General features: G+C 41.0%; 1 protein-coding gene across 1 annotated transcript; it reads left to right on the top strand.

The window, feature by feature from the left end:
- Positions 1-2,951: 2,951 nt before the first annotated feature.
- LOC134578992 (cytochrome P450 2J6-like) lies at positions 2,952-19,792 on the top strand. The gene is made up of 9 exons (XM_063438118.1): positions 2,952-3,120; positions 5,155-5,317; positions 7,677-7,829; positions 10,089-10,249; positions 11,960-12,133; positions 15,878-16,025; positions 16,122-16,309; positions 17,570-17,711; positions 19,611-19,792. The coding sequence occupies exons 1-9, from the start codon at positions 2,959-2,961 to the stop codon at positions 19,790-19,792; spliced, it is 1,473 nt and encodes a 490-aa protein (XP_063294188.1). The 5' UTR covers positions 2,952-2,958.
- Positions 19,793-22,304: the final 2,512 nt, after the last annotated feature.

Here is a 22,304-nt window from a genome sequence, read left to right as displayed (position 1 = left end):
CACTTAGTGTGACATTATATATATATGATATATATACATATATTATATATAGGTATATATAGATATAATACATGTATATATAGCATATATATATACACATATTATTATTTTTTTACACAGATTTTTTTTTTACACTTTATTTTGGATTTTACAGATGCAGGGAGACTGCCTGTCAGCACAGACAGTCCCCCTGCAGGCAGATACACAGACCCCTATTGCGGTCATGTGATCGAGTGATCACATGGCCGTGGGGTCCTGATCTGCCGAGGGGGGACTGCCCGGGCAGACAGGCAACCCCCCTGGACCGGGAGGAGAGCTGATCGCCGCCGTGGGACCGACGGCGATCAGGTAAGTAGCCCAAAACCGTTATGACGGTTCAGGACCGTCAGCGGTCCAAACGCACGTTTTACCGCTGACGGTCCTGAACCGTCAGCGGTCCTTAAGGTGTTAAAGGCAAATCACACAATTTATTAAGCAAGTGGTGCACTATTATTAAACTTAATTCTCAAATATTCTTTTATATAATACAACGTAATGGTGTTATGTGACAGCCTAATATTTAAAGGGACACTAGATATATGTATAAAGCCTACATTTTAACACGCTATATTTTAAGCCTAAATTTTGATGTGCTATATGATCACCACAAATCTTAAACATTAAAGGGACACTCCAGGCACCCAGACCACTTCTGCCCATTGGGGTGGTCTGGGTGCCAACTCCCACCACACTTAACCCTGCAACTGTAATTATTGCAGTTTTTTATAAACTGCAATAATTACCTTGCAGGGTTAACTCCACCTCTAGTGGCTGTCTACTAGACAGCCACTAGAGGGCACTTCCTGGATCATAACGTCGCTCCAGCGTCGCTCATTTCCCCATAGGAAAGCATTTAAATGCATTTTCAATGCTTTTCTATGGGGAGCGCTAATGCGAATGAGGGGCATTGCCACGCATGCGCATTACCTCTCCCCAGCCGGTGGGCGGGATCAGTCTCGCCCACCGGCCGACGTAATCACTAGGAGGAGCGGCGGCGGAGGAAGAAGCAGCGACGTGGGACATGTCGCTGCCTCTGGTAAGTTACTGAAGGGGTTTTCACCCCTTCAGCAACCGGGGATTGGGGGGTGGGAGGGAGAGGGGACCTGCAGTGCCAGGAAAACGGATTGTTTTCCTGGCACTGGAGTTTCCCTTTAATGACACATTTCAAACACTAATCAGGTTTTGCACATTAAAAGAACACACTAACACATTTATATATTTTTTGACATTAAAGTGTTGCTTTTTTTCCCCATTATAAGAAATAAAATAGAAAACAAGCAGTAATAAAAAATAAAATACATATTCTTTAATTAAAATACAGTGCATGCGCTCCTATCGTTGTGCTCTCACCAATGCTGGAGAAGGTCCTGGAGAAGAATATTGCGGTGGCCATGAGGTACTTATAACTAACTACCTTCCAATTCACCTCTTGGCTATCGCACCCTATAATAATACATATACATTGATTGGAAAAGAATGCCCAAAGTATTGAAAATGTGCTTTTCTTTACCAACCACCATCCCCTTGACTTATCATTTGAAGGGACTAATCACTTCTGCATGCACCTTTGTTTTGTTCCATTACAATTTAGTTTATTTGAAAAAATCCGCCTATACTGCAGTAAAAATAAAACTTAAAGGGAAATGATATGGATAGGAAATCAAAATTTCTCAGAAGGAGATAAAATGCCCTTCTGTATTTTACCTTATTTCAGCGCTGATGTCCCTCGGCAGTGGGTCGGGGAATAATGCGCAGGTGCGGCACTCGCCCTGCTCGCATTAAGACTTCCCCCTTAGGAAAGCATTGTATAATGCTTTTCTATGGGGTTTTGGATGACTCTGGATATCCTCATGCATAGTGTGAAGATGTAGATCACCAGTTAAGCGACCAAAAGTTGCCAAACCACCCGGCAATCCCTCAGTTGGCACTAGAGGTGCAGTTACCCCTGCAATGTAATTATTTCAGTTTATCAAATAATTACAATTGCACAGCTAAGGGGCCTGGGACACAGCACGCAGACCACTTCAATGAGCTGAAGTGCATTTGGTGCCCATAGTGTCCCTTTAACAGTAAAGGAGGCCAATTAAATTTAGGCACACAGGAACAAGAGGTAACAATGATTGTGCTCTATCTAGTGTACAGTGTGACACATTCTGTGTGTCTCTTTGTCCACCCCAGCCGTCTATGTATCCCTTTGTCGTTACAGGCTTGTTCTCTATAGTGAGAATTCAAAGTGAAAATAGCCAAACTGGGAAAATTCTCTAAATCAGCTATGCTATCAATTCAGCTAGTATTTTATTGAATTTACAATTTACTTTGAATACTCAATTTAGTGAATAACCAACCCTGTTAGACTTTTATAACTGCACAAGTCTGAGAAAGAAAAAGAAAGCATCGACTTTGATCAATAAAACAGGAGGAAAAATGTAATAATTGTTAAATGTTATGCATACATTAACCGCACACTGCATATACTTACGATTACTGCTACAATTAGTTTAAGCTTTTTCAAAATTTTATGAAAGAGGTTTAAGGTTGACTTTAGTTTTAATAATGTAGATGGATTTGTGAAGTCATGGCAGCAACACCAAAGTTCAAAGCAACACTGTTTGAAATGTAATGGTCTTACATAAATACACTAAAATACTACATTTGGCAGCTGCTCCTAATAAAATAAGCCATTAAAACCCCGCATTACACAAGTGGGCACTACTTTTTTATTTTTATTATTTTTTTTATCTTCAGCTGTCCTATCATGCACAGCCAACCCTTGCTGTGAGCAATGAGCAGCACTTATGAAGTGAAACATGCAAGGCAGGGCTTTGTGCAAACGAACAGCCTCCAACTTGGGAGGAGTAGAAAGTCTGGTTTGTACTTCATTTAGTGAAAACAGAAGGAGTTTATGTGTATTCAGCCATCATGGAGCTCAGCACAGTCCTGTCTTTTGTTCTGGTCCTGTTGGGCTACCTATGGTGGAAGGTGACTCGCCCAAAGTCCTTCCCTCCAGGTCCCCTGGCTCTGCCCTTCGTAGGGAACCTATTACAGATAGACTTCAACAATTTCCTCAAGGATATAAAGGAGGTGAGTGCTCTGTGGGGATTGCATGCTCTGTAAACAAGTCCTGCTGGAAGACAGTGTGAGCACTGACTCTTAGACTGCAGAAGTTTATCAGAATGTGAGTGTTTTTATTGAAGTTGTCACTCAGGAAAAGGTTTGAGTTCACTCCCTGAGAGAGTAAGTACAATCTGAGTACTGCCAATTGAGGTGTGAGTAACAGAAGGTGTAAAGTGCTTTAATAAAAAGAGAGTGAGTACTGCTAAAGATGGGGCGAGTGCATGTTTAAAGGAACACTACAAATTTAAAGAAAAAAAATGAAAACCTGTTTGTACTATATTTCCATTTATTTATTTATTTATTTTTTTACCAATTATTTCATTTTACAGGAGGTTGCCTTCTCTAATTTAGATTACACTCTCCTCCCCAATTTTGTTGTTGAGAGAGTTATTGAGCTGAGCTATTTATACCAGTGTCAGGCAGTGTACCTATAAAGTACTTGTTTATATGACTGAAGGGTCCCTTCTCGAATCAGAAGTGAATTCAAATTATTCCTTCCCCAAATAACCAAATTCAAAACATAGATGACTTGTCCTAATCTTTGAAATTCACTTGAAATTCTCAAAGGGATACTATAGTGCCAGACATACAAAGCTGTATTCCAGGCACTGCCGCCACCCCTTCCTTGTGGGTAAATTAAGGGTTAAAAATCCTTTACTTACCTTTTCCCAGTGCAAATGTCTTTCGGTGCTGAGGTGACGCTCTGCCCGCTACGACATCCCATGATGAGCAGGTGCTAATGCGAATGCGCTGCATATGCAGAGCGCGCGTTGGGCCTCCCTATAGGAAAGCATTTAATCAATGCTTTTCTATGGGGAAAAATCTGATGCTGTGGGCAGACTTAGTGGAATGTTTACATTGCAGCTCTAAGTGCATAAGGGACACTGCACCTAGACCACCTGGGTGCCTACAGTGTCATTTTAATCATTCACACTTTAGAGAATAACCTTGAGCTGTTTACATTAAAATATACTGAGTGTACAAGAAATAGCAATTAACTTGATTACTTCTATAGAGCCCTACAATAAAATGTACTGAGTTTAAAAATATTTAAAGCAAAACTGTCTCTTCTCTGGAACTGGGTACTCATTTCTCTTTTGTGGCACTTCTGTGTTCATGTCATCGTCGACCATGAAGCTCCAGTTGCAGAGAAAGTTCTCATGCATTTGGGTAATCATTAAGTAGTACTGTATGAGCACATGAGCCTCTGCTTTCAGTCCTTCTGGTGTTAATGTCATTCAAATGCCATTCCCCAAGTTTGTATAAACACATGACACTTTTGTACCTCTGGCAAGTTGTAGGAGATAATTATGTGCCCTCAGTTTTAGGTGTCACTTCATTTCATCAGCACTTGAGATTTACAGGTTTTGTGCGTTCCTGCAGCTATTTCCAGAAGCGTCTGAATGTTTTGTCTAGCATCTCCAGTGTGCCCAGATGAAGGACGTCCGCCATTTTATGTTGGTGAGGTTCGTCCTCGTGCTGTCTTGGGCTGAAAGATGGGTGCAGTTCAGCTTATCGGTAGCTGTCCAGTGGGGACCGGGATAACCCCCACTGGTCCAATTTGGGGGAGAGGAGGGGGAAAGGGGTTCGGAACTGCCACACATAGAGCATAAGAGCGGCCATTTCTCCCCAGCTCCATGTCTAGTAGGCCACAACAGGGCTTTCCAGCCTCCTGGAGGCTTAAAAACACGAGTGAGGTCTCTAATTGGATCGCTAGTGTACTCCTGTCTTGGGTAGTGCACTAAGGGGAGTGTTTGTGGCGTAAGAACCTGAGTAATATCCCTTAAATTAGTAATTCAGACGGGAGCTCGTGCTGCACACGTCTGAGCAGCTCCAAGGTCAGGCTCCACGCCCCCAGCAATTTTGTTTTTAATCACTTACAACCTTATTTTTTTTCCTTGACGGTAATGATATATTGGGCTTGCAGCTTGACAGTATTAGAAAAATGTTTTTCTTAAGCCAAATAAACTATAACATTATTAAATCCAGTCTTTATTTCAGTTCTCCAAGGTGTATGGCCCAGTGTACAGTGTATATCTAGGCTCCACACCGGCTGTGGTGGTTCGAGGACTCAAAGCTCTCAAAGAGGTTCTTATGATCAGAGGCACAGAATTTGCAGACCGACCTCAGAACAGAATGTTAAATGCCATATCTCATGGGAAAGGTAATTCTTCCTGTGAATTTACTGTTCATACGGTTATGATTTTCAATCTATTCTAGATCTAGCAAATAATGTGACCTAAAGAAAAGCTAAATGTCAAGCACTTATCAACAAATCTGTTAGGATACAGTAGAGAGCAGAAAACATCCTGGCTGGGAGTCCCTCTTCCCCAGCTAAAGGGAAATTTGTTCACATATGTGTATTAAAATGTAAGTGATACACTCACACTTTTAGGAGCCTTATTCAGACCTCACTTTAGCCAGCTTGAGCAATATGAAACCCACCTTCGATTATATACGTGGAGTCTGTCATCTTGATATAATCCTCAGTGCAGTACATAGAATAAGAGCAGAAAGACGCTTCTATGATGAAGCATGTCTGTAGCACCAAATTATATTGGCATGGAAATGCACTCACATATGTATGAGTTTTCTCTAGCTCAAAAATCTCAGAGTAGATAGTGGCACAACCCCACTACTGGATATTGGTGTTCCAGATGTCCTTACTATGAATATGAAACATAAAATACAGATTTATAGTACATCATGGATATGATAAAACTATTTTAAAAATCGTCCCAAATCAAGAGCAATGAGTCTGTAGCGTAGGATATTTAACCTCCCGCCAAGATGAAGCTTCCAGATAACATGCAACAACAAGGAAGGAAGATCCATAATCCAAATGAACAATATCACTTTAGTGAAACAATAAATTGGTTAAGAATAGTGATATAATCCAAACACACTAAAGCATTTCACCTTTAAAATTTCATTTTTCAATGTGTAGACACTTTCTCTTCACATTACTAAATTGTTTTATAACACTCCTTATTTTCGTTTTCTCTCAGTAATAATGTCATTGCATGTTTGTGGGGTACAGGTGATGCCTACACAAGTTTGTTAGCTGCTAATCCTATAAATATACAACTGAAGCGCCTTTTTGTTCACTTTATTTACACTTATTCATGCTTAAAACTTGTGTTTTTTATTAACATCTTTACATTTGTTGTTTGTACTGTGATTGCTAATCCTGCATGTTAAGCACACAGCACTTATCTCACATGGCAAATCACTCTGTCAATATAATACTTGTTCAAACCCTGATTTATGGACATGGCATTACAGCAGTATTTCATACAAGGAATTTATATATATTTTTTTTTCACCCATGTGAAATATTACTTCATTGTGCAAGAAAAACTACAGTTGTCTTGGCAGTTTCCACATAGTACTTCCATTGAATTCTATTAGTGCCCCAGTCTGCTATGTGTTTTGTACAGAGGCATGAATTGACCATATTCATAACCAGAGTGCGTAGAGTCCCAGGGTGGAGCTGTGTGTTGCCACCAATGCTTTACATTTTAGAACAATCAATATTGTATAGTGGTAGGGCATTTAAGATTTGTTGAAACCTCATCTAGGAATCTATGCTTCATTTACTATCTTGCTGGTCAGTGGCCACTGTTCTAAAAGCTGAATGTCTGTTAGACCTGTTCTACTAGATGGGTAGACATGGTGGCCATTGTTTGTTTTTCTTATCATGCTTCTGTACAACAGGTTTCTTAGAATTTGTGGGTTTTTACTGCCCTTTAATCTGTTTTAGTTGTGCTAATTTTTCTTTTTCTTTTTTTTTTTTGTCTATTAACTTCACTATATCTTTGTTTTACTATTGTTTTTCGTTGCTCTTCCTATTTCAGCTTCCTCCTAGTTCCAGCCTCTCTTCTACCTTCTACTAGGAACACTGCTTGTTTGCAAAGATCCTGTTAACTGTACTGTAGTTTGTAAAGCCATTCCCCATCTAGCTAACCAGATAATCTTGTATAATGTCTCTAGCAGTGGCAGAACTAATGTAGAGAGGGTCCTGGTGCAAGATATTTTGGGAATCCCCCTATCACAAAGATGGGGGGGGGGGGGAGTAAATATCCCCCCCCCCCCCCCGTCTGTCTTACAACTCCCACAATTCTTTGCCGAATGGGGATCTACCATTTGACCATTCTTGCAGGGTTGTACTTGGCACTGAGCACCCGAATACACCTGCCCCTGACCCCCATCACGGACTGGGACTTTCACAGAGTTATGTCAGATGTCACTCCATTTAATCGACTAATGTGCTGGCATTGAACCCAGCACGTCTACAGAAGGTGCCAGGTGTTGAGAAAGCCTACTGAGGTTTCCCAAACGGCGTCAGTTCAACTGGAAAAATCATGTTCACACATTGGCAGCGCTAGTTAAAAAGAGAGAAAATAAATTTTAGTAAGTATTCATATACTTATATTTATTTTGATAAAGTTTGCTACTGGACAGAATGTTCTCTTTAAGGCCTGAGAAATCAGAATCAATGCTGACTGCTGTTCTTTCTCCAGGTTTGGTGGTGGCTCCTTATGGACAGGCGTGGAAGGAACACAGACGCTTCACTCTGTCTACACTGAGGAATTTTGGTCTGGGCAAAAAGTCCATGGAGGAGAGGATTGCTGAGGAGAGTATCTATATAATACAGAACTTTGAAAAGAACATAGGTAATAAGAAAATTAAAAAAAAACACCTCTTGCCAGATAAAGATAAAACAATACCTTGTCCAATAACCATGTATGTACAGAGACAAATATAAAATTTAAAGTATTTTCTGTGCTGTTCTTTGATGGCATGCTTTAGCAATCGGCATTGTATCACTAGCACGAAAGAAATGGCTTTCACATAACCACCTACCAATCCCACAAGGACTGATATCTCTATCATGATTTTTATTTACTTCCTTTGGTTATAGTGTCTTGCCATTAAAGCGTTAAGGGTAAATGCCACTTATCTGAAAATTACATCATTGAATAAAATATAGACAATCACCTGTTATTTTTTTTATTTTTTTAATCTTTATTTTACATGTAATGCTCCTCTAAATGTATAGCGAAGATTTAGAACCTTGCATCACAATCCAGATCACATATTGTATTGGAGGAAGGGACGGACACAGAAACTATAGGGTAAATTTATCAAACTGTTCTGTTCTTAAATGACCTAGTAGTGTACTATAAGTGTGGCCATGGAAACCAGTGGAATTGGCAGGCACCTTCCATTGATAATGACCCTAATTTATTTAATTTTGACAATTTTTTATTGTCTTAAATATCATTACTTGGCAATCAACAGTCATGAGACATATACAAATATGCAGTTATTACAGCATATGTTGTTCAGCAACTGTAACCCTCAGGAAAATTAAAGTCCCTGGTTGGGAGGCCAAACAACCTGTTGGGGGGGAAAAAAGGAACAACTTGAGAAGGGCCTCAGGCATGCGGCTTAGCTGCCCATTAGGATCAATTGTAGGGACAGGTCGGCCCAAAGCTCAAAGCAGGGCAGGAGATTCAGCAGGTGTAGAAATCTTGTGAACAGTCTCATTGTGTGTCACCACTAGAAACCTAGGCATCATCCACCAATACTCCATTCCAGACGCTTTCAGTTGGCCTGTTATAGGATTCAGTGAGTGTAAAGTGGACTGGGTGAAATCTTGGTAAAACTGGAGTCTGGAGCCTTTGAAGGCATATGGTGTCTTGCCCTGCAATGCCGTCAGCAAGATTCTTTTATATTGTGATAGTGAACAGCGGATGATTACATCTCTCACTGCCAGACAATCAATTCCGTCTAGGCAACATTTAAAAAAAAAATAAAAAATTCTGATTTGGTGGTGCGACGGAGGACACTGTCTCATGTACTGAAGAAGCTAGACAGACTCTTATGCCTCTGATCTTTAAGTGGTTTTGCCAAGATGTGTCACCCATCATAGTATAATGGAGTGAGAGAGCATAATGCATTTCTTGCAAGATTTGTAAAGAGTCATTTAGAGAAGACAGACCCTGTTTAAGGTCCCCAATGTTTTTTGTCCAAGGCCCTCATCCTATCTGCAACCATTTGCATGTCAGCCTTACTAATCATCACATCAGGTGGCAATAGATTCTTGATCTCCACTACTAGGTTTTGGAAATCCTGCTTGGTACCAGGAGCCATCCCATCCTGGGTGTCAAGTGCAGCTTGCTTCGTACCTGCTCAAGCCGTTGGAATTATTTGGCCTGTGTGAGGCCCAGGAGGGCATTCGAGGCCTCACGGCTCTCCGGTGTGCCATTCTCGGTTGAGATTGCCATTGAAGAAGGCCCTGGAGATTAGTCAGGTTGCGGATTCTAGAATCACCGTCCCATAGTAGATGTAGATTTTGGCTGTTGAGCGCTGGATACAGATCCTGCTTCAAGCACTTCGGGAGGCGCAAACCAGACAAGTCAAGGGCAGATGAAAGGCCCGAGATCTGGGTCTCTGCCCTTTTACCTTGGGAGTGTGGAAAAATGGTATAGATTGCCATTGTGGGGTCTCCAAATATGAATGACTGTGAGGATGCGGAAGTTAGCTGCCAAAAAGCTAACTTTTAGAAGGAATTATGGCTTAATCTCAAGGTTAATGCTCAGCCTCCCCACCCCCCACCTCCTCCCCAATTTAGGTTTTTACACCATTTTTAGAACAGAAAACTTTCATAAACCTTCCCAATGTCTGTTTCTCTTCCTCTTTGTGCTCTCTCTATGCTTGCTGACAGTTATTAGAACAATAACGAATAGGGAGCCAAGATCAAGCCACCTAGTTGTAGTGCACAGCTGTGGATTTTAAACTTATTTTTATTTTTATAAATACATTTTTTCACAAAAGCATATTTGTTAAATATGTGGGATAGGTTGGAATGCGAAAAATCTTGTGAAGTGACAATTCCCTTCTTAAATATTATATTTTGTGTTCTTTAGATACTATGCTTGATCCACATTTCATTATTGATAATGCTGTATCCAACATTATTTGTTCCATTGTGTTTGGAAGACGCTATGACTATGATGACTCCACCTTCAGAGAGGTGCTTAACCTCATCCATGAAAATATAAAGAGTTCCACTAGTATTTGGGCACAGGTAAGAACAAAACGCAGGTTTGTTGGGTGACAAACAGGATTTCCCAATAATTTGTACACTTTGTTGCAAGTTTTTACAGTGCATGCACTAAAAAATCTCAGAAGCTAAGTCTGTTCACTCCATTAAAGGATCACTCTGGGCATCATAACAACAGCATCCCAATATAGGTGGCACACCATCTTATCTTAAAGTTTAAACAGTTTACAAACTGCTTCACCCCAAAGTGCTCTCAATGATGCCCATCCCTCTACCTCCTCCTCTGACCCCAACTTGACTTCAATGTGAAAACCTTTCTCTGGGAGCAGATGATGGGGTGAGAGCATCAACTGACATTCTTAGTCAATTAGTGACCTTCTATTGAGAAAAAATGCTGATTAAGGTATGTACGATAACTCACACAGTGATCAACAACACTCTATGGATATTGTTGTAGTGACCATTTCTAGCTTGTCGCTAAGCAGCCCATTCTGTTTATGGGTGGAAAAAGAAGTTTGCAAAGTATGTCAATTCTATATATAATTAAAGGGACACTCAAAGCACCAGAACAACTTCATCTAAATTAAGTTGTCATGGTGCTTGGAGGCACTCTTATCACAAGAGGTTAAACTGTTTTTGAACAGTTTAACCCCAAAGTTGCCTCCAGCGGCAGTGTCCACCCCCCCTCCAGGCGGCATCATGCTTCTGAATCTTTATATCCAGGAACAGCGGTGTGCCAGTTTAAAAGGACAGTCTAGGCACCAACACAAGTTAACTTATTATGCTGTCAGGATGCCACCAGTGGCACTTTTACCTCATGGTGTTAAACCGTTCAGCTGGTGCTCTCAACCAATCAGCGGTGCTCCTGCCAGGCCACACTCTGCGCTTCTGGAATCTGAAAAGCCAGAAGCCGGATGGTCATATCGCTAGATTAAACTTTTTGGGGTTAATCCACTCGAAAACTGTTTAACACCATGAGGTCAAAGTGCCACCAGTGGCATCCTGACAGCATAACAACTTAACTTGTGTTGGTGATTAGACTGTCCTTTTAAACTGTTGCCATAGATATGAATTTCAAATTGACTCTGGCGTAATAGTAGGAGGGGGTCATGTCATATGCCAATTTTAAACAGCACTGCACTTTATCCTTGGGCAGGAATCGTTTCGCCCAGGCGCATACGTTGGAGCTATATTGAAACTCCAAAAAAGTTTGAGTGTGCAATTTATCATATTTATACCAATTTCAGTTTTACATACTACACTATTATTTTTTTCTGCTCTTTTTCTCTGCTTGTTGTTATATACTCCCTGATCAGGACTTTTTAGGGACTCATGTTTTACCCAGCTTTTTAACTGGACAAGAGACTCCGTCCTTGGTGTTTTGAGATGCCTTTGGACTGTAATTATCTTCACCGGTGCTGAATTATAGTTGTGTTATTTTATATAGAACATAGTGAGTCAAAATCTGTGCTTCATGGTTTACAGCTCTCCTATGCCTGGATCTTTTGGGACTGAAGGGACGCTTTGCCACCCCGTCTCCTTATGATAATGAAGACATTATGGGATATTTAATAACCACAATGAATATGTTACCAGAATCCCACTATAATTCCGCTGATCTTTGAAATATCAATGCATATTCTGTAACAATTGATGAACATGTCCCACACTACGGCTTTTGTATTGATGTTGATATCCCTGTTTGGACTCCTCTTGTACTGTTGAACTTTTCAGCTATATAATGCGTTTGGATTCGTCCATTATCTCCCTCTGCCGCACTGGAAGGTTTTACAAAATGCAGAGACTGTTTTTGCATTTCTTGAGAAGATTTTAGAGGAGCACAAGAGAACAAGAACACCTGGAGAACACAGAGACTACATTGACTGTTATCTGGAAGAGCTAGACAAGGTACATTTTAGGATTTCGCCCTGTAAAGCCTTGAATGTTAAATTTGATTGTATACTGTTTCGGATTCCATATCCATTAAAGCAGGGGTGGGGAACCCTCAGGCCTCCAGATGTTTTGAACTACTTCTCCCATAATGCTCTTATAGCCATAATGCTAGCAAAGTATCAAGGGCAATGTAGTCCACAACATCTGGAGGGATGAAAGTACCCCACCCCTGCATTAAAGGGACACTATAGTCATCAGAACTACAGCTTGTTGTATTTGTCCTCGTGAGTATAATAGTTCCATTAAGTATTTTTGCAGTCAACAGTCTCTTCATAGAAAATGCAGTGTTTACATTACAGCATAGTGATGCCTCCACTGGCTATAATGTACACGCCAACACAGCCCTGGCCAATCAGCATCTTCTCACATGGCTACTAGAGGTGCTTCCTGGGACAGTGCTGCACAGTGTGACTGACAATCAGTGTCTCCACCCTCTGCATGCAGACACTGAACTTTTCTTATAGAGATGCATTGATTCAATTTATCTCTATGAGGAGATGCTGATTGGCCAGGGCTGTGTTGGCTTGTACCGGCTCCTTCCCTGATCTGCCTCCTTGACAAACTCAGCCAATCCTATGGGAAAGCATTGTTTTTGGCTCAGAGAATCAAAGCCGGCAGATCAGGGCAGAGTCAGCAGTTGCAAACTTTAATGCAAGTAAGATTTTGCTATATCTAAAGGACCACTATAGGCACCCAGACCACTTCAGCTTAATGAAGTGGTCTTTGTGCCAGGTCCAGCTAGGTTTAACCCTATTTATATAAACATAGCAGTTTCAAAGAAACCACTAGGTTTATATTAGGGTTAATCCAGCCTCTAGTGGCTGTCTCATTGACAGCCGCTAGAGGTGCTTCCGTCCATAGGAAGACTACCTCATCCATAGGAAAGCATTGTGAATGCTTTGCTATGAGACTGGCTGCGCGCGGCTCTTGCCGCGCCTGCGCATTCAGCCGCGGAGGAGGAGAGCTCCCCGCCCAGCGCTGGAGAAAGAGGTAAGTTTAACCCCTTCTACCCCCTAGAGCCCGGCGGGAGGGGGACCTTGAGGGTGGGGGCTACCTCAGGGCCCTAAAGTGCCAGGAAAGAGTGTGCTGCCTTTTCTATTTTTAGTCACATGTTGCTCATCACATTAGCCTGCAAACATTGGAGAGAAGAAACCTGAAGACTAGCAGCCCATTCATGGGGGGGGGGGGGAAAGGGGAGCATCTATTTCCCCCTGAACTCCCTCTCTCCGCTACAAGTTCCTTTTCTGTGGCTTAAACGTTGGCCACAATTAAGGTTTCTTTAACATTGTTATAGAAAATCAGTATTCAATTCAGCCGATATGATTGTTTTCTTTCTCATTCTGGTTTTTAAAAAGCAAGCTACCATGTGACTAACTGTGATAAGAATGTTACAGAAATGTCCTTCATAGCTCCAGCTCACAGAGAGCAGTTGTAAAGTTAATAAGTACTCCAAATCAATTCTAAGGGCCATTATTTCACATATTCTGAGTAGGATGTGAGAAGACGCCTAACACAAAGCTGTTCTTACAAGATCCATGTTTGCCTCATAACCGTAATTGCCCTATGCACCTCTCACACCCTATGGGTCCTTCTCAGACTCTCATATTGTGTCTTTATATGGTACAGTTATTTTACATAAGATATTGTATAGGGATTAATATTGCATATCCATTGATACTGTGTTGCCTAGGCAGACATTACTTTTTTTTAATGAATTTGTCATGGGGTGTTACCTATTGCTGTTCTAATTATATTGCTCAAACTTTAAGAAACCCCAATATTCTAAGACATTAGCTTAATAATTTATGTTACAAGAAAGCTATGGTTTATCTAGTTGGACTTTGAACTCATCCCTGCTGTCGCTGTTGATCCATAATGAAATCTAAGCGTTCCCACACTTCACAAGTTTTCTTGCCATATAAATGTTAAATAAATCAAACTTTAAACAAAGTACAGGTGTATAATGCATCAGTGGATAGATTTTTCTTTGTATAACTGACTTCGATACATACACATATGTCACAAGCATGTTTCTAAAAAAAGGAATAGTTATCTACTGTAGAAGCAATGGCTACATATTGGTAGGCAACAAAGTGTTACTAGTTGAGAGGTTTCTCATCACACTGTAGTCCACCACATGTATGAATCAAAGCAGAATACAAACTATAATATAATACTGGTGTTGGCAGCACGTTCATGGGGTATGAGACATAGGTATGAAAAATCTCTCCATCTATTTAAAGTAACTACTGAATGTAGACAAGGTAAGTGTTTGCAATGCATAACAGTAAACAAATGAAAACAAATAACTCCTGAAAATCCTAATCTAATCCCTGGTATAAGAAGTGACATACTGCTAGCCAGGTTCCCATGCACACTTCGCTGGCACCACAGGTCCCTGTTGTAAGATGACCCATCCTCTGTAGGCTAATTAAGGCTGATGCAGCTGTAGAGGAGCATAAGCCAAAGCTGGGACATTAAGATGGCTGAAAGGGTACAGCCTTGGACAAGTCCCAGGTAAGTGGAGCCTTGAGCACATGTGTAGGGACCTCCAGCTCTGATTGCAGTCCTAGTGCTAGACATTAGCCATTTGTAGAGTTTTACCGGGCACCAGGTGTAGGTTCAACTATAAGGTATGGAATGAGCTCAAAGCTTTGCAGTCAGAAGTCTGAACAGGATTCTCCAGGTTAAAGTTGATCTGAATAAATCTTGAAAGAAGATTAAAGTAGCCTTTTTAAGGTGGGAACTTTTCAAGTCAGTGCGAACTCTGGTTGCTGTAGAAATATGAAACACCTTGTCAACTATGGCCTGTTTAGCCTACTTAGAGGTGAGTAGTGTGGCCAGTATTCTCCTGACGTATTGTGGGAAAATAACTTCAGATATGTCCCTGATATTTGCATAACTACTTCTGTGCCTGGCTTCCATAGCTTCCAGTCAATGGTTTACTAATCCTTTAGCTCAGTGTAGCTCTGCAGTCAGGGCCTTAATTGTAAAGAGTCTTAGTATTGTGTATGAAGGGCCTAAGTATCTTGCTTCACTGCCGTGAGGCATCCCTCGACAGTGTGAATTTCTTCTCGCACTAAGGTGAGGTCTGCCGAATATAGCTGGCAGATATTGCGGAGAAGAGTCTTAATATCTTCCTTAGTGGAAGGCAGCTCATTTTCCTCATCAGAGGAGGAGTGATGCAGTCCTCCCTGTTGTTAGAATATTGTACAATACGCCCAGGGCCTGTTCCTCTGAGTAGGCCTAAAATATCTCCCCATTTTCTCTTCGTGCACAAGCTCCAGGGGTTTTGGTAGGCCTGATAAAATTACCTCCAATATCTTCGTTAAATGGGAACTCCTCTGCAGCACATCTAGCCTGCCCAGTTGCCAGCTCAGCCTTCCTCTCATTTTTATCCCTGTAGGTGGATTTGTGAAAAAAACGTTCAATTCATTGCTTTTCATAAATCCAGGTGCTTGGCAAGATAAAGGAAGCTAGGAGAAGGTTATGAATGATATCAAAGGCAGCAGAAAAGTCCAGAAGGTGGACAGTGTCACTTAGCCATAACAGTGCCATGTATTAAAAAATAAATTGCTGATGTAGTAAGGTATAAAGGCTGTAGCCACATATGGGATTCACCAGATATTTGGATGACAGATAATAAGAGCATTGTAGACCATCCTTTCATGGGATCCACCCCTCCTCTTCTTTCTCTAGGAAGGACATGAGAATAAAAGCAAGAAAACATTTGATAATCACAACCTGTTCATTTGCGTGGCAGATCTGTTTCTGGCTGGTACTGAGACAACATCTGCCAGTCTAGAGTGGTGCCTTCTCTATATGATGGTGTTTCCCGATGTACAAGGTACAATTTCTTGGTATACTTCTAGCATTAGATCTGTGATCTGTATAACACAGCAGATTGAGACTTACATGACCTTTGGAATTAATTGTATTTTAGAGAAATGTCGAAGTGAAATTGACAGAGTTCGTGGAGACAGAGACCGACTTGATTATGAGGACCGCGTGAGCATGCCATACACACAGGCTGTCCTACAAGAGGTACAGCGATTTGCCTGCATTGCACCTCTAGGTGGAGCTCACGCAGCCCTAAAGGACGAACCACTAAATGGATTTATAATCCCAAAGGTAAGAAAATGCATGGTGCATTCTATAGCCTGTATTATTACAAATATGTTGTTCCATCTGAATGAAAATATATATATATATATATATATATATATATATATATATATATATATATATATATATGAACTCCACTCATCTCTTGTTGTAACATATTTAAAGGTAACATTATTACATTAGAGTATTCCTGATGCTTTATAGATTACTGGCCCCTCATATAAAAGTTAAAAAAAAAAAAAAAAAAATGCTATACTCTCTTCACTCACTAGAGTGGGGCATCAGGCTGTCTGCCACCTACTAAATGACCTTAGTAACCTCATTCTTTTCAACAATGACTTTAGTCAGGAAACCTTAATGCATGAAAATGTACACCTTTGCTAATGTAGCTGGAGATAGATCGGTATGTAACAAGATTGCTACTCCAGATCTTGGGAGTCCCATGCAGCCTTCATAATGTGCTTTTTTACAGTAAATATATGCACATGTACAATCACTTCCTTAATGTCACAAAAACTGGGACTCCCGACATGAGTCAAGGAGTATAGGCAGGACCGTAATCGATAATAGCCAAGATCAATACCATGAATAAAATTAGAGAATAATAACACATTATTGGGAACCAAAATAGAACCATGACAGGGCAAGGACCTGAGCCCCAGCAAACTATTTATAGTCTGTAACTTTAACTCTATAGCCATGCTCCCAAAAAGTTTGAATCTGCTGATTTTTGGCAGGTCATGACGCCATCGGCAGTTCGGCACTATGACGTCGGCACACAATGCGTCCTATAAGGGGACAGAATCACATGCTTCACATGTGCTGTTGCTGCTATGGTAACTTCCTAGCCAGCACAAAGCGTCACTCTGTTCAGACACCGGCACCAAATCAACAGCTAAATAATCTGCAAAACGCTCTAACATTAGGAAAGTGTGTTTGTACAACACCTTAACACCTATACATATAAAGATAATTTTACATATTTATGCAAAGTCTAGTGATCAAGCTCATAGTATTATTACGCACAAAATTCGAGAATTGCAAATTCAAACTTTGCAACTAGGGCCATGGTAATTTTCAACTCCACCCCATGAAGCGTCTAATCCAGCATTGATCATTTCATACAATGTATTAAGCGATCTGCTATGGCTGGATATTTAGTTGTGTAGTGTGTGGTTTTTTTTTTTTTTTTTTTTTAGTGTACAAAACATAGAAGCACCATTGGCATATTTCTGCTGCATACATAGTTTCATGTTTTCTATATAGGGAACAACCATAATCACAGATCTGTCATCTCTTAACTACGATGAAACTTACTGGAAATATCCACATGAGTTTAATCCAGAGAACTTCCTGAACGATGATGGAGAATTGATAAAAGTAGAATCGTTCTTGCCATTCTCTGCAGGTAAGTTGCCCAATACAAGATATTTATATATGTTTCAGGATGGAATAACACTTTAGTTGGGTAGATCAATGTTGCTACATCTCTGTGATGTCAGAGCAGTGAGCACTGTACCTGGTCACATACAGTGAAAACTTCCCACAAAATGCAGAGCATGTGATGTAGTTGCTGTAGTCGAGGGTAATCCTGCTCTCCCCTTGACTCCGTTATTAACAATTGTTGCCATACATCAATGGAAAGCAGGGATAGGCAACCTTCGGCACTCCAGATGTTATGGACTACATCCCCCATAATGCTCTAACACACATGCTGGCTAAGCATCATGAGAGGTGTAGTCCAAAACATCTGGAGTGACGAAGGTTGCCTATGCCTGATGTAGAGCATTGAGTGACAGATGGGGGTGGAGGGGCATCTTTTTTTATTTTTATCTATAAATGTATTAGCCTTTCTGCTAACACAATGTATAGATAGAATGGTGTGCACTTTTGCTTTATATAAACATGTATACCATAGTAGGCAATTTTCGGTGTTTTTTGAAGACCTTAATGATTACCGTATATACTCGAGTATAAGCCGAGTTTTTCAGCACATTTTTTGTGCTGAAAAACCCCAACTCGGCTTATACTCGAGTCAGTTGTCTGTATTATGGCAATTTGCATTGCCATAATACAGACTGGGGGCTGTGGGGGCTGCAGAGAGATGTTACTTACCTTTCCTGCAGCTCCTGTCAGCTCTCTCCTCCTCCGCAGGTCCGTTCAGCTCTTCTGTCAGCTAACAGTGTAAATCTCGCGAGAGCCGCGGCTCTCGCGAGATTTACACTGGGAGCTGACCGAGGTGCTGAACGGACCGGCGGAGGAGGAGAGAGCTGACAGGAGCTGCAGGAAAGGTAAGTAACATCTCTCTACAGCCCCCTCCTACACAGTGCCCATCCACTGGACCACCAGGGAAGGAGAGCCCCCCTCCCTGGCCAGCTAGCAAGCAGGGAGGGGGGACGAAAACATTTGTGTATATATTAATAATAATAAAAAAAATAAAAATAAAAATAATAATAAAATAAAAAATAATAATAATAAAAAAATGTAATGAAACAAAAAAAATATTAAAATAATAAAAAAATAAAAATGCCCACCCCCCACCAAGGCTCTGCATTACACACACTGCATTCATACACACACTGCATTCATACACACACTGCATTCATACACACACTGCATTCATACACACACACTGCACTCATACACACACACACACTGCACTCATACACACACACACACACACACACACATACACACACACACACACACTGCATTCACACACACACACACTGCATTCATACACACACACACTGCATTCATACACACACACACTGCATTCATACACACACACACTGCATTCATACACACACACACTGCATTCATACACACACACACACTGCATTCATACACACACACACTGCATTCATACACACACACACACACTGCATTCATACACACACACACACTGCATTCATACACACACACACACACTGCATTCATACACACACACACACACTGCATTCATACACACACACACACTGTAAATAAATATTCAATTGATATATTTTTTTTAGTATCTAATTTTATTTAGAAATTTACCAGCAGCTGCTGCATTTCCCACCCTAGTCTTATACTCGAGTCAATAAGTTTTCCCAGTTTTTTGGGGTAAAATTAGGGGCTTATATTCAGGTCGGCTTATACTCGAGTATATACGGTAATGTCCTCACATGACATGCCTGCGGTTCTCTTAAGTTCTTGTATACATTGATTGTTTCAACATTGTAATTGGCTTTATTATCTGGTTTGTTTTGTGTTTTTTTTTTTTTTGTTTTTTTTTAAATAAATAAATATATTTTTATTTTTTCAGGGCCGCGGGTCTGTCTTGGAGAAAATCTTGCTCGTATGGAAATATTCCTCTTTTTTACCACTCTCCTTACCTACTTTGAGTTCCAGTGGCCAGACCCAGCATTACCCCCAGACCTCACACCAGTATTTGGGATCACTCAAGCCCCAAAACATTTCAAGATGCGTTTGGTTTCACGGAAATAAATGTAACCTTGGTCTTAACCTTGGTGTTCTAAAGAGTAATTTTAAGCACCATACTAACGTTGGATACCTGCAAAGGTTATAGTATAGAATTCTTAAAGCAGCTCTCTCACCAAATATAAACTTCATCTGATCTTCTTTTGTATTGCCCCCAGTGTCTGAATCAAGTGGTCAAAGAAAAATAAGACCCACTTTTTCTTATATCCATAATATAAAAAAAGACAAGTTGTAAGGAAAGACGTATAATCTTTAAGATACAGAGGGCTTAAGGAAAGAAAATTCAAAAGGGGGAAAAAAATGATATGGCTGCTTTAAGAGTGGCACACACTCAGAACTTTCAGCAAGGCAGCCCAGACCAAGAGTTCAGGTTGCCTAAATTCATTTTGTTCATGTTTTGCTTGCAGCATTTGTATCAGTGAGGTCGAGCCTTGTTTGTCATGAAAGGATGAAAAAAAAAAAATCATGCTTATCTGTAGCACCAAATCCACCGACTAGCTCAGCCAACCCACTGATGCACACTCCATCCAGCTTACGAAATCGCTACTTTGACTGCATAAGCTGTCAGAAAATGGCCCAAGCACATGCGTGTTAAATAGGTTGCGCAGAAGGAAAGCTGAGCTTAAGGCATTGTGCTCAGAAGGATAGTTGATCAATGGAAAACCACTATTGGTCCAGACTGTCCAGTAAAAATGCTACAGAAGTGGAAGCTATTACTGCCTCTTGTGGTCAGTCACAGGAAGGGGGCATGTCTTAACAAACACAGGCTGTGACTGTCTGGGAGAAGCAGCTATCATAAGTGCCTCCCCTGCAGCGAGGCAGTGCCCATCTGTATTGAATAAATGGGGACCTTACACAGGGTCCCCATGCTCCCATGGTGTGGCAGCCCCAGGGGCACCTAATAAAATAACTGTCCCCCCAGTCAAAAATTAACTGGGGGGCAATAGTGTCCCCTTGCCCCCAAGAGTGCGGGCCATTAAAATAAATTGAGGGAACTAGTGGCCCCCTGCAGCACTCACTCATGTCCATAGGTCCTACCTACTAAATACAATAAAGGGGAGGGGGGGGGGGTATTGTGAGCAAGCACCATCCATTAGCTGCAGCTGGGGCCCTAAATAACAAGGGGGTGGACCTGTTGTCCAATTCCGGTCTCGCCAATTGCCGGTGGGCAGGGGCCCTAAATGATAAGGGAGGGTGGACCTAATGGCCTCCCCCAACTCATTGGCAGTGGTTGGGGTGACTAGGAGTCCCCAAACCTGTAAGCTTAAGCCAACCAATCAGAGCACTCCAACGGGTAAATCATGAGGGGGTAGGTAGGTTTTATTTTTATTTTTTATGGGGGGTTCATTAGGGGCTCGGGGAACCCAGAGAGGGGAGAATTATTTTGGGCGGAAGAAAGGACCACCTTCACAATATTTAGGGACCAATCCGCTGCCAATGGGTTGGGGCCAGGCCCGGACTGGCCATCGGGCATACCGGGCAAATGCCCGGTGGGCCGCGATGGCCGTGGGGCCGAGGCCGGCAGGGGAGATCACAGGATCTCCCCTGCCAGCCCCTGCTAATTGATTACGTTAACCTATGTCAATGCTACCCTATCTTGCATAACTCATGCTTAGACACCATGACGACTTATCTTACAAGCCTGTTTGTTTCTCATGCATCAAAAAAAAAAAAAACAGCGCAACATATCATCTTTATCCACCAGTATGTTTTTGTGTTTACTTCTGTAACCAGTTAAATATCATAACCTTACGATGTAATTGAAAATGCGCTTCAAAAATAAAGAATTAAAAAAAAAAAAACCTACACTACATAGTGCAAACTTTATATTGTAAGACAGAAACAAATGAAAAAGAATACTGCTCACATATTACAGAGCCGTCCCAGGCTCTGTATGTGTATGCCCAAAGGTGCCTAAAACAGGCCAATGAGGATCCAGAAGAAGCCGATACAGCAGGAATAGGTATCGTCTTTTTAATCCAAGTTAAAAAGACGGCAACGGTAGGCATTGTTTTAACTTGTATTTTTTGTTATGTAGTGTATGTTTCTATTTTTGTAGACAATCAAAGGCAGATGTATATTTTTTTATCTGTGAAGTTCCAGCTCATAAGTATTATCTGGTGTTATTGCACTTTATATGGTGTATTATTTATGTGTGGTATAGCACACTTTTTGGTTTGGTTTTGTACACTATAGGTGTTGGGGGTAACACCTTTTTATACACCGTATTGTGCACATTTCTCTATGTGGGGCACACACACAGTTATTGTTGTATCTTCGTCTGAGGCAGATTATGCCTAGAAATAGATATTATAATTTTATTATTTATATAGCGCCAGCAAATTCCGTAGCGCTGCACAATGGATATAAAAGTGCATCTGTACTATTTTCTAGATCACTTTATTGAACTCCAGTTCTCCTCCATACTGTATCTGGCGTTATCTCCTCTACAAGAAAAGTCGTAATTTTGAGAATAAATAAAATTGCAAAACAGCTCTAGTCTGTTAATATCTTTATA

Source organism: Pelobates fuscus, chromosome 12 (assembly GCF_036172605.1).
Source record: "Pelobates fuscus isolate aPelFus1 chromosome 12, aPelFus1.pri, whole genome shotgun sequence".
In the NCBI taxonomy this organism is placed as follows: Eukaryota; Metazoa; Chordata; class Amphibia; order Anura; family Pelobatidae; genus Pelobates; species Pelobates fuscus.
Note: the sequence above shows the minus strand (reverse complement) of the source record. Positions and strands in the feature narration are given on the sequence as shown.